At 36.4% G+C, this 16,674-nt stretch overlaps 1 protein-coding gene across 1 annotated transcript in view; it reads left to right on the top strand.

The window, feature by feature from the left end:
• The window catches only part of pcdh11 (protocadherin 11), a 178,456-nt gene that overhangs the window by 88,398 nt on the left and 73,384 nt on the right, over positions 1 to 16,674 (top strand). The window contains exon 5 of the mRNA XM_079629966.1: positions 15,145 to 15,346. Within this exon, the coding sequence (XP_079486092.1) occupies positions 15,145 to 15,346 (202 nt within the window). The remainder of the gene's footprint in view (positions 1 to 15,144; positions 15,347 to 16,674) is intronic.

Below are 16,674 nucleotides of genomic sequence, written 5' to 3'. Positions count from 1 at the left end.
TGGCCTGTTCGACTGCAGAAACTCTATTCAAAGGCACAGCAAATGAATTCACAATCGGCATGATATCAAGCAAAATGACATCCTGTAATGAGTGTATCCCACAACAGACAATTCTGTATTTTTTTACACTGCAGGATGACACGCATCCTCTTTATTATAGTTAACTAAACTTTAAACAATACATTTTATATGAATTGTTAAAATTTTCAAATAAATATAGACTGAAATTAATAAAAATGTCAAAACTTTTTCTATTTTAGCTAGTTGCCAAGGAAATATTTATTTATTTAGTTAGTTTAACTTGATGTACTTAAGTAACCAAAACTAAAATAAAAAAACTAAGAAAAATGACAAACAAAAAAAGTACTAAAACTTTACCTACAAAAATATAAAAACAAAAATGAATTAAAAATATGAATAAAAACTATAAAAGTATCTCAGAGATAAGAACACTGACGCATAATCTATATATTTAATTGTTTAAAGGAAAAGGCGATTTCAAGGTTGAAATAAATTGGGATTCTGAGACGCAACACAATAAGCTCTGGTGTTTTAATCAATTATTAATCCAATATTTTAATGATCAGAAAGCTGGGGATGATCAAAGGCCTAGTTCATGCCTCTCTGCCATTGCTCACTGAGACACACTCCGGCTCTTTGAAGTTCTGCGCCAACAAATGCACTTATCTCCACATTTCCCTCGCAGGCATACATGTGGAAGCCCTGTGAAAACACTGGCCTAGAGAGCCACTGAGGAGAGACAAGGGTCATTCACCCGGCCTTTTGCCATCGGTTAAACATACAACAATGTACTGTATAACGTACACCTTTAGATCTGTGCTGGCAGGTTGGCTGAGAGAAATGAGATTCACTTGAAGTGTTCTCCTTTTTCTTTGAATTATCGAGAATGATTCGGATTACAATTCCTACATATTTTCATCATGCAGACTATGTTTGGATTATTATTCCATCATGTCTGCGAGAATGCAACATGACCATTGTGAATTTTTACACTTTTTTTTTTTGTCCTGATGAAAATATTCTTGAAATGTAGTCAATATTTCATTATGTCATAGTCATCTATTTTAGTCAATGTTACTGACCAAGGGTACGTTTACAAGACAACGATGTGCTAAAAATTAAAAAAAAATATTTGCGTTATTCGCGTACAGACAAAAACTTTGTCAAAACTATCCCTGTTCACACGGATCTGTGAAAAAAAAATTAAATGCTGTATTATTCATGCCAGGCGATATAAACACTATGTGCCTTAAGACTGAACATGTAATACACATGTGCATGACTTCACCGTTTTGACAAATGAGCTTTTTTGTAGTTTTCACAATATCGTTTTCATAAACTTGCACTTTAAATCCCGTTTCCAGGACCTCAAAAAGCTGTGAACGGCCAAAACACATACAAAGTTTTCCACTTTTAGTTGAAAATGGGGTTGTGTAAACGGGCCTTAAAATGCAATTTAAATATCTGTAAATTAGTAACATTTTAGTAAAACATTTTTACAGAATATTCAAAATGTTGTATTAAATCAAAATGGATCAACATTTAACAAAAACTGTCCTTAGTGTGAAATAACATTATAATACATCAATTCTGTATGCTTTTATTATTTATTGTCTGTCTTTTAGCAGCACAACGTGACTTACGCATCCTGACAAGCCCGTAACTATTCAACGCGTTCATTAGTGTGTTTGAATCCTGTGCACGTGTTTTTTCCCAGGTTTCCTTGTCTACATTAACACTGAACATAACGTCAGTATCTGAAATATTACAGCACATTTCCTTCAAACATGTGTTTCTGGTTTCAATCTTTTGTCAATTTATGTGCGCATTACACTCTCAATTAAATCTGAATAGTACATTTTGGCCACTCAGTGCAAGGGCAAAGCTCACATTAACTTCCAGCACATGCATCTCTTGCTAAAAAGGGCTCCCTGTAGTGAAAGCACAGTTCCATTCATAGTTTTAACCTAATGAGCTAATTAATTTGTTGATTATTATTTTCAGCCTCAAGATGGATTGTCGCACGGCAGTGTTTGTCTTCTCGAACAACCACATGATTCAAGGGCAATAAATTCACAAGCTGTGATATCTCAATGCCTTCTGATGAACCAATTCAGTCTGTGACATGGCGAAAAGGTGTCTGGGAGACTTTCCTGGCAGCCTGACAGCCTGTCGATGACCTGTATTTATGGATGCGTGCGGTCTGCCTTTAGTGACACAAACCCAAGGCTTCATTGTGTTTGTCAAAGTAATTGTAAAGCAAATTGGATATATCTTTTCCTGATTCGGATAAATCAGCACTGGTAGACATTGGCCAAAGGAACATGTTGTTAATGTCTGCAAATAATTGCTAACGAAATGCATTTGTTGGGCATGACATAAATTATTCTCTGGTGACAGTAATTGTGACATGGGGGCTGGGCGGTAAATCAACTTTGTAAGGTATATCGATATTTTTTTTTTCAAAAACTATGGGATAAGACAGTAGCGTTTATATTGATATACAATAGCTTGATGTTGCGAATGCCTCTGAAAAATAGCAAGGTCACAGAGTGAGCTGTTGTGGTGATAATGCAAGATTCAAATATGAGACATGCTTTAAATGAAGCGCTTCAAAATATCAGTAAACATGTAGTTTAACCCTTAAATGTATGAATGTTTCGCCAATCATTATTACATATTCGGGTCTTTAGCGAGCCGGATTTATATCTAACACTTATGGATCTCTACCTGTCGCAATAATATAAAACTCTCCTGATTTACAATTACAGAGGGAAAAAAATAAGCATCTTTTTTTTTTCATTTTGGAGCTTGTAAGGGTTCAGTTTGAGCAGATGTTTTATACCATCATCACTGTCCTCATCAGAGCTCATTTCCCAGTACATTCAGCATCTGGCTCATATTCGCCATCTCAAACATATTTTAATACTATCATTTTCAACATCTTTAAAATCAATATTTTGATCGCTGACAGCTTCTTCACCAGATCCACCATCAAGTGACAGTGACACTAATATTTGATTGCGTTCAGTTCTTGCTGTGCAGTAAATCACTGAGCCGTTTCAAGTTTTGCTGATGATATTTCCTATTCTTTTGTTTTCTGCCTGCGGTAACTATGAGTGAAACGACATTATTATATATATATATAATATAATGTATATATATATATATATATATATATATATATATATATATATATATATATATATATATATATATAGCATCTCATCTGTAGAGAATGGCATTAACAGGTTGCATTCAAAAGCGAAAGTATCTCAAATCTCTTCCACAATTTACAACAGCACCATAAACTGCAGTACGAAGAGTGTGTTAAACTTTGTGGAACCTAGCTATGAAGTGTGTTCAACCCTGAAACAAAGCGCTTTGCAAGCTTCATTTATCCGTGGTGTTCCTTATGAAACAAACTGAACATTTAGCCCACTTTGTATATTGAGATATATTGTATATCACCATCGTGAGTCTAAAAATACCAAGATATAATTTTTGGGTCCATATTGCCCAACCCTACTGTGAAAGCATTAGTTATTAATCTGTTTATGGGGCTAACCTCCACCAAGTGAGGCTTTATTCTTAGCCTACTTTCCAAATTGAATGCAATCATCTATCTAAACAAGAATGTGCTTTTTATTAAATTCAATCTAGCACACGTTGCATATTGTTCATAGACACCAAATCTGGCCGTCCTATGCCCGATGTGTTTTTATCTTGGAGCTCAACTCATATAATGATAGTTGGCTGGATGTGAAACTTTGTAGGAGCCGTTGCACTTATAACACTGCCAGAAGATATAACGTTGTGCTTGTTGAGATCTACATCTCGTTTTAAATGGGTATACCAGAGGCCTCTGCGTAAATATTTCATTGCCTTGATGAATCTCAGTTGTTTTCCACGACAGAAGCAATTACGTCGGTGGCGTCTGAAGGGATGCTTTTCGCCGCCGTTGTCCCACGCTACATGGAGCGTCTCTGTAGCCATGTTGTCTGAAGCCTTGAAGACCTGACAGGCCACATCAGTCAGCCCGTCCCGAATGCTCGGCTAATGCGCCTGACCCCCGTTACAGATGCACGTGGGCTCTCTTCTCTGTGTGATTTGTTGATTTGTTGACACAGATACTTGGTTTCCGTTCACGAACGCGAATCAAAAGACGCAACCGTCATTCTGGCGTCCCATGGTCCTCTGCATCTCTTCATCACCGTTGCTACTTCGACATCACAATCCTGCTTTTCTTTTCAATATCAAATTGCTCATGTATTATCCCCGAAACAAAGAAAACACAGTCTGTGATTAAAAATTAAACAACGTTATCTCTTCCTGAGCTATTACGGAGTCCCTCGGGAGAGAATGCTATTTTGCTGCCTTGCAGGCGTCTTTTGTTCTCGTTTTGGAGGCATGTCACTATTTATTGTTAATTTTTGATGCTTCATTTGATATGCAGTTCTCCCCGTGACATGCACGAAAGTCTTCATCTCTGTCAATGACTGCCTGTGAAGTTCTGATTTGAGGTTCACATAGAGCAGAGAATGTACTCCACCGCTAGCTCTGTCAACCTGCTAATGCTGTAATCATAGCTGACTGCAGACTCACTCTGCTCCACCACCCGAATCAATACGTAATCAGACACATCATGCAGAACCCATAGAAACAGTTTCACAGAGGTAAATACGTGTGATGTGGCTTATCAATACGTACTGGTCTAATTTTGGAGTTGCGTCTCAACTCCGTAAACGTAGTCCAAGGTGAAAGTCACTGTTGAGCTTTCTGTGATGGTCTTCGTAGCCTTGTTTAGATGCGTCTGTTTAAAGCACATGTTGCTTTGTGATTGGACAATAATTGGAGCAGAGGACAACCGTCCTCATTAACAGCCTTTGCCTAATCCCTTTAACCCTGCTGCCAAAGTGTCTAAGCTACAGAGAAACTAACAAGAGCCTGGCGTACACTCCTGCGCCATGTAATCTGCATTTACCAAGGGCAGTGGCCTTGACCTTCTCTCTTGAGATGAACGGAAGCTACAAACAAGCTGCACTTGTTAAAAAAGTTGAAGTTGTAACATGTAGTGTCTGAACAGTACTTACACTCGAGCATAATTTAATTGTGTTACTTATGATGAAATTTCTGCAACAGCACATCAAAAAAGGTCTTCTCTTTTGATGTAAACATGCACTTGCATATTTCTCAATATAATACATATTTCACAATATAATACATATTTCACAATATTACAGTGTTTACTGTATTTTTTGATCGAAAGAACCAGCCTTGCTGAGCATGAGAGACTTTCATAAACGTTAAAAATCTAACCAATTCCTAACTTTTAAATGGTGGTGTACATAAAGATTCAATGTGCAACATGCACTAAAATATTTAGTCACTCATATCATAAATAAAATGATTAAATAGCTGTTTAAGATCAGGGGCTGTATCTTACCACTAAGAGTTCTCCTAAATAGCAGTACAAGTTATTAGGTAAGAGTTTTCTCTTAAAACCTATTCACAAAGCTGCTGAGACCAACTTTAACTAAGGAACAAAGAGAAATCTTAAGCTATAGAAAGGGTGAGGTTGACCTCTTTGCGATGGATGATGTCAACATGCTTACTAACTAACTATACAGTGATTGGGAGATGGGGGAAGGGTCTCTGTCAGTGATTTAATCATATAAATATTGTAGAACGAGGTATCATGTTGCCATATTAAAATTAAAATTAAAATATCTATCTATCTATCTATCTATCTATCTATCTATCTATCTATCTATCTATCTATCTATCTATCTATCTATCTATCTATCTATCTATCTATCTATCGATCTATCTATCTATCTTTTTTAGAAGAAAACAATTGTATATTTACAATTGTATATTTGTGTATTTAAATGCATATATCTGAATTTTGTGAACATTTAAATTTAGTGTACACAAGAATGTATGTGGCATCAAAACTAATAGAGATGGAGTGAAAGCCACAGATCTCTGGTTTTAATTTCATGGAGTCTTTAATGTTTCAGTCCTTTTAAAAATCCTGCTCTTTCGAATAGATCACACTCATTTGTCACCTCCGGTTTGCTTAAAATTTCAGGATTGTTTGAGTGTAATGACTTCAGTGCCTTAGCCATCAAATGCCTAATGAAGTGATAGTTGTTTTTCATGTTTTTTTTTTACCAGCCCTTGTCAGAACTACAACAGATTTAACAAGCAATTTACAGATTCTGCTCCATCAAAAGCCATTTATACTGAGCAAATGTCACTTGCAAATGCCTGGTGAATCAGTGTTCTTTATGCGTAGACGGGGCTTTCGTCGGGGTTGGAGATTGTCTTTTTTGTGTCTGAAGTGCTTGCCCCAGCATGGATGATCTTTTCATTATCATGAAGTGCTAACCCAGGGTCAGCGTGCACAAAGTTATGATTAGAGCAATCTGTAATCTTCGGCATTTAGTTAATTATGTTGCTCTCGAGGCGGCCATCCATGTCAACTTCAAATCCCTTGAAAACTGTTGCCATGTATTTTTTTAATCGTTTGAGGTGTAGTCATAACCTGCTGTCCCTGTGAGCGGCGGTACCATGAAAGCAATGTTCTTAAAACTAATCTCCGTTGTTCTAAATTCAATGTCATTACTCACATACTTCACTGAGCCCTTTGGCAACAAACTGCGAAACAAGACAAAGTGTTTTCACCTTCAGCTGATGAGAACATACAAGTCTGTCACTGACCTCTGCACTCGATAGTCATTTGTCTCAGTAGCTGATATCTTAATTTTTATTTAGAACGTACCCCGTTTGTTCATTTTGCAAAAAACATGTGGTTTTGTTTAGAACTCAATGATTCATTTGATTGGCTTTGTGGTTTTTAGTACTTGGCTCAAAGCAAAGGGTTAAAACAACATCTCCTCGGTCTCAAAATTAAGCATATTAATGTATTCAGGTCTTACATGTTCAGTTTATTTGCAGGGAGTGAGTGGAAATTAGGGATGTGCGCCATTTAAACTAATTAACGTTTAAAAGGAAATTTTGTAACCGACAAGTTATAGTCTATGGAGACAGTCGGAAAAAGGGATCCATTTAAAATAGCCTATCTATTAATCAAACAGTCAAATCTCATTCTGAATTCCACTGAAAATGGGTATATACATGTGCTGTGCACTATCATTGTGCATTAAACTTAAGCGTTAGTGTTAAACTTAATCAGCATTTGCCAATATAGACATTTATTAAAGTCAACTGAATCCAGAGGCAGTGCTGAACCAAGTACAAACTCAATATTATGAACAGAATCCCTCAAATAAATGTTGGTTAACATAAATCAGCACATATTGTTGTTTGTTACCTCGCCATGTCCACATTTCTCGTGTAAGAAAAGTACACGACAGGCTGCAAAATTTTAACTTGACATGACTGGCAACTAAACATTATTTAAAGGTGCAGTAAGCAATTTCTGAGAAATGTTGATGAAAGTGGACTGGACTGAGCAGTAGGGGGCGTATACACTCATAATGGGGGAGGAGAGAGAGAGAGCAATATGGCGATTTGAAGAGACATTACAAAAGAGAAAAGGTCAGAGGAGTATCACTGGAAAAAGAAGGGTTATGATCAGGCAAGAGCTTTAGGACCCACATAATATAAGAAAAGCTTTCCAGTGCTATGCGCCCTATATGACCCATGCGAGAAGGCCTGAAAACGGATGCCGTAGTTGCATTGTTTCTGCTCCATATGTGTTTAACATTGGTTTTTCTGTTTCACAAAACCAAGATATGCTGTTGTTGTAATGTTAGCTATAGTAACAGGACAGTTTTGAGTGTCATTGTTTGTCTGGCGCTGGTTTGCTGCTGGCGACTAACAATGAACTATTGCTTGTATATACTTTTGTGTACTTATCGTTTGTTTGCCATCTTCACTTTATTTTTCACGAATAATTAATTTGCTCTGCCTCAGCTGATAAAGAGACTTTTGCATTGCGTGTTGGTGCATTTTGTAGGTGGAGTAAACTGGTGAAAATTGTCCCTCAACCGGTAGTATAACAAGCAACCTTTAAATGTTATATGCCAATTTGACATATAGCATAAACAATATAGCATACAAGAATATAAAAAAACATACAAAAACATACAAAAATATAAAGGAAAATATTACTTGCGGAAAAAAAAAACAGTAGGATTTTCAATGTTGAGTAGTTGGAGCAATACTTCTTAGTCGACTATAATGTCACACACCCCTAGTAAAAATGTGGAGAGGCGGCTCATGTTTTTCAGTTGAGCTTGTGTGCAGATCTGAAGAGATGTCTGTTGGTGCCTTACTAGTTCATGAGCAGCAGCAAACGAGAAAATTAAGCATAATGCTATTTCACGGTACTGCACTGTTGGAGATCACCCCTGCCTGGATCTGCAGTGCCATGATGACAGGAAGAGACTGCAGAAGCTCTTTGGGTCACTCCATGTGAGTGCTCACATATTTGTTAGCCTATTCATGGAAACATGTTATTAGCCCACCCTCCCCAACGATGAGTATTCAGATGGCTTCATTTTAAAAACATTTGAGAACACGTGTGAAAATATATGGGTCATAAGAGTTGTGTTTATGTTTTTTTTTTTTTTTGCATGTATTATTACAATTCAAAGTGACTACTTCTAAATATATTTTATTGACATTTGTCAATAATTTAATTATTATATATATATATGAATTTAATGTAGTGATGGCAAAGCTGTATTTTCAGCATCATTACTCCAGTCTTCAGTGTCACATGATCCTTCAGAAATTATTCTAATATGCTGATTTGCTGCTCAAGAAACATTTATTATTATTATCAATATGTTAATATTTAATAGTTAATATTGACTGTATTTATTTATGAAACTATAATACTTTAGGATTTTCTGATGAACAGTTTTTGCATTTAGCAAAATAACAGCATTTATTTGGAAAAGAAAATTGTAACATTGTAAATATATTTGACTGTGACTTTTCTCTGACAATTGTATTACATATTTGCTGAATTATAATATTTTAAAAAATGCACACTTTATTTATTTGTTTGTTTGTTGTTCATTCATGTATTTATTATATTATTGTCAGTAATGTATATATATATATATATATATATATATATATATATATGTATTTTAAATTAGTTTTGCTTTATAGTGTTATTCTTTAAGCAAATGTCTACTAAGCCTAACCACACAGTATGGTGACAATGGTGGCTATATTCTGTTCCTGCCAGAAATCACAGCACCTGAGGTCCCATTTGTTAAACAATTCACAGGGAATTAGTTTTTTTACAGCTTGTTTTTTTATAGATCCTATTAACCCTCTGTAAAGTTGTGCAGCGTTGGCTTGTAAATCCCGCAAAAACGACTGTTTGTCACTGAGAATGCGGTCGGTGGTCCGCAGATACCTGGCTGAAAGAAATGGGGTTGTTTCTGAATAACACTGATGTTGTGACTTTGCTTGGAAGAAAAAACATGGTGATGCACTGATCTGTGACTTCCCTCTGGAGAAGAGTGGCTGATGTTCTTCTTCCCTCTTCTTCATGTTAATATAAGCACCATCTAATTCTCTCACAGAGCAATCCAGCCCCATCTGCACATTGTCTGGGTCGCCACCGGCGAGGGGCTTTGGCAGGAGTTGGCTTGCAACAGAACTTGGCTTATTTCTCCTCTTTTTTTATCTCTATGCACATACTTTTGATGGCGATGTTTTATCCTGTTGGACAGGCTTTGTTTGGTCTTGGTATCTCTTCTAGCAGCTTGTGTTTGTTTTATGGATTCCTGGCATGGTCTTTAAACAAGTGATAATGTTTCACAATACATACACACCTTAACCCAAATGGAGAGGGGGGAGATGACACACAGACGTTTTCATATGTTAAAGTATATATTTTCAGATTTGTAACCCGCTTTGTATTGTTACAATGTACCTGGACTTAGCAATTCTCGTATTTGTAAAAGTCTTATGGGATTATGTTTCGCTGCTTAGTTGCTTTTGAAATTTCTCATCAGTTTTGACCTAAAGATTTGAGATCTCATGAAGATTTGTGCTATCTTTAAAGTTGTACATAAGTGAAATAGCTGGTTCTTTAGATGTAAAGACATTTTACTTTTCAACATTCAAGTACGTTTTATCTAGTCACTATTGATCATATTCAGAAATGTAATGCCTGAACTACAATTAACATTTCAATGTTCTTGTCTCCTCTTCATTTGCTTCTTGGAGTCCATTTAGACTTATAATAGAGAGTGGAGCCTTGTGGCTATACATTCTCGTGAAATGTCCTTGACAGCTGTATTTAATCAATTATGACAGTAGATTTGGAATGAGCACAGCAATTAGAAGCATTAAAGTGATATTTGTGCACATTTCTGGACAGCTGACTGTTGTCATCTTTACAGCACTAAATTGCAATGAATTTCCCTTAAGGGGCATTATGATGATTCAAATCAGATCCTGATTAAGTATTCAGGACAAAGAAGAGGGAAAAAAATGAATAAGACCAAAAAAAATGGCTTTCAACAATTCATAGACAGTTAATGATAACTTGTTCAAGATTCAAGCCAGCCTCTTTTGCCAAATGTAAGACATGTATGCTTTCTTTAGCATGTTAGGGTTGGGTGATCATATGCATGTTATTTTACTTTCAGAAAGCAGCAAATAAACTGATTTACAGATGCAAATCAAGCCAACTAATGCATACTTTGTTTTAAGCAGGATCATGAAAAGTGCAGCTTTTGCCTTATTGTGGCTGTGTGGCCTCTGAATTATAGATTGCGTAATTCCCCAGCGACAATCTGTTGTTCTGTCAGCTCAGATCAGAGATGAACCACCTAACATCACACTCAGAGGTCAGAAGCTGCTTTCTGCGACAGAGTAGTGAACGCACACTGACTACCTCATAATTAAAATGGGAAATTAACCTCAGAGAACCCCAGAGAATGAAACGATGGCTCATGACAATATAGCTGCAGTGCTTCATAACATTTCACAACATCTTAATGTTTCAATGTTTTCAAGTGAATTATCAACTTGGACAGTTAAGCAAGATTGTTTTTACAGTGTTACATTTGGGATGCCTGCAGGTGTGACGTGACGTACTCCATCTAAAATAATTTGATTAATATAATTCATATTTAATTATACAATTAACATCCGTACAGCTTACGACCACTAAATAAAAGACTACATGGAATATTTGTACTTATCCTTTTTAATTCATTTGTCAACTATTGAAGGCAAAAAAGTGACTAAAATATGTACTTTTCTGTAAGAATTTTGAGCCAGAGTTCTCACATTCAAGTAGATGTGCAGTGCAGAAAACAGTGTCTTCTTGACATGTCGACAACATGAACCAAACTCTTCCAGGCCTCAGCTACAACAGTGTTTGAGGGCTGGTCAAAGCAGACATTGTTTGTGGGCAGCCAATGAAGATCATTGGCTGAAATTATGCAAACGTTACAAACCGTAGGGAAGTGAGACTGGAATTACTGCTGATTCGTTTCAGGCAGTTGACTTTCTTTTAGGAGATAGTAACTCCATTAATCTTGCACTTTGATCTTTAAACCTTTGCAGACCTGTTCAGGTATATTACACACTGCATGAAAATATTCAAAAAACATTACATATTAAACTAAAATCTTTGGTTTAACCCTTAAACGCATACCTCGGGTCTTTAGTAACCTGGGACGTCACTCACTACCCTCCTCCTCATTAATTTTTTTGAAAGTAGTTAGACATCAACCTTCTTAGCATTCCTCAATTAGTTCATTATAAACATAAAGGAATGCCTGTTCTCCCTTCATTTTTTTTAACGACCCCGAGGGGTGTAACAGTGTGTCATGTACAATGTCTGAGGAACGGCAGTGGTGTAAAGTATTTTAGTAAATGTAATCAGTTACTGTACTAAGGTTTATTTTTGGTTACTTGGTAGTTTTAGTGAGTATACAAGATATTAGCAATTTTTACTCTCAAAGTTTTTGAACAAGTATATGTACTTTTTACTCCATACATGAGTAATGTAATTACTCATTACATTTTGCATAGCGCATAACTTTTTCTGCAGCAGTTTATTTTTTCTATAAAATAGTCGATATCGCCATCTACAGGCTATTTAAAGCTGCAGTCGGCAAGTCTGGCAGATTGAGGAGACTTAGCCAAAATGTTAAAATGTTTACAACTCTCATGCCCCTCCCCCACTACCGCTAGGCTAGCACCCTACCATCGAGTTCGTGCTCGTCAGTGCGTGTGTACCAGATTTTCTGTGAACGTGCCCGTCTCTTCAACATCGAAGCATCATTTTCTTTTCTTTGGTTGTCTTGGACCTCTTAGCTCTGTTTGTTAACCGAGGAAGTGGAAACTTGTTAGTAGATTTTCTCTACTCCATCACGCTTCGTACAATCCAACACACCTGTGAACTTCAGGCGTGTGCATGTGATATTGTAACGTGCGCAAGAGGAGACGGGGGATCTGTGGCGTGTGCACGAACTGTGATTGACAGTCAGATCTCACACCCCCCCCCCCAGCGCGGACTGGACAAGAAAAAACGGGAGCGGTGGATTTTTGCAAAACAAATAACACGCTCCAGGTGGAGGTAGAAGTGCGGGGTTATTTCTAAAACTGGCTGATTTATGTTGTTCTGTCGGAGCATAGTTTCGGTTTCAGTGAATATGATCAAAAAAATATTGCCAACTTCAGCTTTAAGGTACTATAACATGCACGTTTTGCCATTACTCACACAAACTTGTCAACAAGGCTACTTTACGAATATAAAGTTAGCAGTTGTATTAGTTGCATTAGCAGGTAGTTGCTGAATCACAGGTGTTTCATATGTGAGATGAGGACGTGACTTTGACTTTTTTAGGCTTTAATAATAGTTAACATTACTGTATTTATCCGTCATATTGAAGAGACCTTTTTGAAGCATATTGGTTAACTTATGCCCTTTTTGAGCACTTGAGCTTAACTGAGACTTGAGTGTTTGTATACGTTCTTATTTTTCATTGGTATGTCTCTTAAGTGTTGAGCCTACAATCAGTATTAGTAAAATACTTAAGTACTGTTAAAATCAGATACAAGACTTTTACTCCAGGTGTATTGGAATTGGTGACTAACTTGCAATGGAGTCATTTTCGCTGTAAGGTTTCGGTACTTTTACTCGACTATGGTTTTCAGATACTCTTTACACCTATTAGGAACGGTTATTTCCATAGTTAACTTGATACTCTACGCGACCTCTTTCTGTTGATTTCTCAGTTTTGAATATGCCTCTGAGGTGGCAGTAACACAGACTGTAATGAACCTTCACAGCTTTGCATTCTGGATGCCAACCATAAGGATTTAGTTTTGTCAACTCACCAATAGTCTTAAATAGAGCAGTTTGGAAATGTGTATTTTGTTTTTGGAAACACATGCTCTTTATTTGCGCCAAGATTTTTCTTTTTCTTTTTTTTCTGTATTTTTAAATCACAATAAGGCCTTTATTTGTGAATCATAGTGACAGAAGAAAAGCGTTTAAAAAAAGGCTGGTTTAAATTCCCCAGAGCATATTGAGCATGTGCTAATGATTAACTTTTGATTCTTGATTTCTTTAAACATTGCTTCAAGAATATAATAACATTTGTTCTGCGTGTGTATTTTTGTTTTTAATTCCAAACGTATTTTCTTGTATCCACATTTGGTGTTTTAATAGAAAGCATATGGAGCAAGTTAACTGACAGCGCATAGATATATCTTAGGTATATTATTACCCTTCAAGTATGAATACTCATATAAATGAAATGCTCAAAATAGACAAATAAAACAAACACAATCACATCAGTATCTCAGTATCATTGCTTTTATTCTTTGCAGTAAATTTGACTTTGTGAATTCAATTGCTTTGCCTTTCATTTTGGCTATAATAATGTCACTAGCTATCCAAGACATAAATATGAAAAAGCAAATAAATTGATATTGGCATATTACAGTCTAATGCGATATTAGATGATGAAGAAGATAAAGGTGCCCTGTTTTATATGGATTCCTGTAAAGGCTGTGCTTGCCCGTGGCCATCTTCTTACCGCCAGCAAATTAAGAGACTGCAAAAAGGTCACCTTACATACCAATATCAGCCCCAAAGAGACAGAGGTTCTCCTCCTTTGAACAAGAAAATCTACATAGTGTTCCCAGATCTGCCTGGTTAAAGCTACTTGATCCACATCCTCCTCCTCCGTCTAAATTGGGCCAGTGGGTCGAAAGCAGTGGAGCCTTGCGAAAAAGAATCACTAGTTTGCATGACTGTGGGCAGTCTCTATCAATCAGAAACACAATGCTTAGAGGGAGAAACCGAGACTGGAATATTCAGACACATTCTCCTGGCAGAGCAGCCGAGTATAACCGGAGTCTCAAGAAGTGATGGGAACAGTTTTATTAAAATGGATCAAGTGATATTTTGCTATTCTTGCTGACAGTCATCTCATAACATTGTTTATTTGGTTTTGTTTATTCCTCCAAATTAAACTTGGCAAAATAATAACTTTGGCATCAGCACACTACACTCTAAAAAATGTGTTTTCAGGTAATCGAAAAATGCGCTTCATGTGCTAAAAAATGAATGCATGTATATATGTTTGCGCGTGTGTGTGTGTGTGTGTGTGTGTGTGTGTTACACTAACAAAAGTCATTTCTAATTATCAGGTCAATAGAAGTAGTTGCTACAGTACATAGAAATACATTTTCCTGTTTTAACATTATTATTTTTTTTTTACTTTTCATATATATACTATTTTAGTATTTTCTAAATGTTTTAGTATTTTAATTTTGAAATAAAATAGTTTTTTTTATATTTTGTTTTCAGTTAATGTTCATTTTATTTGTCATGTAACAAAAATATATATTTTTTATCGTTTCTGTTTTAGTTTAATTTATAAAAATAACCCTGCTTTAAAGTAACAATGCCTTGTTTTCTGTTTTTACGATGATTAAGATATTATAAAATATGTTTCTCATTCAATGACACGTATAGCTGCAGCTCCTGATGCACAGGAACGAATATTCAAAATGAAGTCTCCTGTTCCTGGCTGAAAGCCTAAAGCCATTGCCTGCTCAGCTTGAATGCGTTGTGTTTGTGTGTGTGTATTTTAGCAGACCCAACGCCGCGTGACCTTTCACCTCCCGGACGGCTCTCAGGAGAGCTGCAGTGACAGCGGGCTTGGAGAGCAGGAGCCCAACAGCGGTGCCAGCACCACCCAGCCTCTGCCCTTGGGCTTCCCTCAGGAAGAGTACTATGAACAGACCTCACCGAACAGCCGCACCGAGGGTGACGGCAACTCCGACCCCGAGTCCAGTAAGTACTGACCGCGGCCCTTTACCAGCACTTTTTCAGCAGCTGAGCAGGCAAAAGGAAGAGGAGGTCACGACTGCGAATGGCCTCCAAGGTTGATGAATTGCTAAGCAATGTTTTTAGCACGTTTTTTAATTGTTCATCTATGAACACATTCAGATGGTTGTCGCATATTTCTCAGGCCTGTACTCTAGTTCAAATGTTTGAGTTCGGTCATTTTTTAAAATGTTTTTGACAAAAATATCTTATGCTCACCAAGGTTGAATTGATTTGATCACAATTAAAATAACTGTTTTGATTTGAACATATTTTAAAAAGTATTTTTTTCCTGTGATGGCGAAGCTGCATTTTCAACATCATTGCTCCAGGCTTCAGTGTCACATGATCCTTCAGAAATCATTCTGATATGATGATTTGATACTCAAGAAGCATTTCGTACTTTTATTAATATCAATATACTTAATATTTTTGTGGAAACTCTTCCTGTTTTTCATTTGATGAATTGAAAGTCTAAATGTCCAAGGTATACAGTAGTCAACATTTAAAGTGGATCAAAACCTTTCATCAAAGTTATACATGAATTTTGAAAAATAGCCGTTCTTGTCTTAAGACAACTTTGATTAACTTTTTTTTGATCCACTTCAAATGTTAACTACTGTATTTGAAAACTTTTGTAACATTATACATTTCTTTACTCTCATGTCTGATCAGTTTAACCTCAAACGTTTGAACTAGTGTATATGTATGAATGCAGGTAAACATAAATATTCGTATAATATATCTCCATATATCTGACTTTTATCACTTTTCTTTTTTTTTTACTCAAAAACAAGACGGAAAAATAACATAGCCGCTATGAACCTGAACTCTCCATTTATGTTCTTATCTTGCGTATGAATCAGTACGAGTTTTGAGTTCCATACTTCAAATCGATGGACATCTATTCCAGTTAAAATCTGACCATTCATTTATATATCTCATCCAATAAATCTCTATTGTTCCCCTACGTAAATTTGTTTCCATCTGCACTGGTGCAAGAATAGAAATGTGTAGAGTTTATAGGGCACATTTCTGCTAAGTGAACATTATGCTGCCCTCTGCAGTAGTGCTTTGCGGAGCAAATAATGCATGTTTAGGGAGGGTGTTTATTTGCTCAAGTTGTTATTGTTTAATGAGGCGCAAAAGAGCTGGTTAGTATTTACTGCTGGGCTACTCTGTCTATATCGCACGGCCATTAGTATGACCGACTGCTCTTTGTGAATGTAAGCTTGGTAGATCTTCTTCATCATGCAGCATATAAAGTGGTCTTTGTGTTTGATTCCTGCCGTAAC

Source organism: Phoxinus phoxinus (assembly GCF_949152265.1).
Source record: "Phoxinus phoxinus genome assembly, chromosome: 12".
Classification (NCBI taxonomy): domain Eukaryota; kingdom Metazoa; phylum Chordata; class Actinopteri; order Cypriniformes; family Leuciscidae; genus Phoxinus; species Phoxinus phoxinus.
This window is presented reverse-complemented; position numbering and strand designations above follow the sequence as displayed.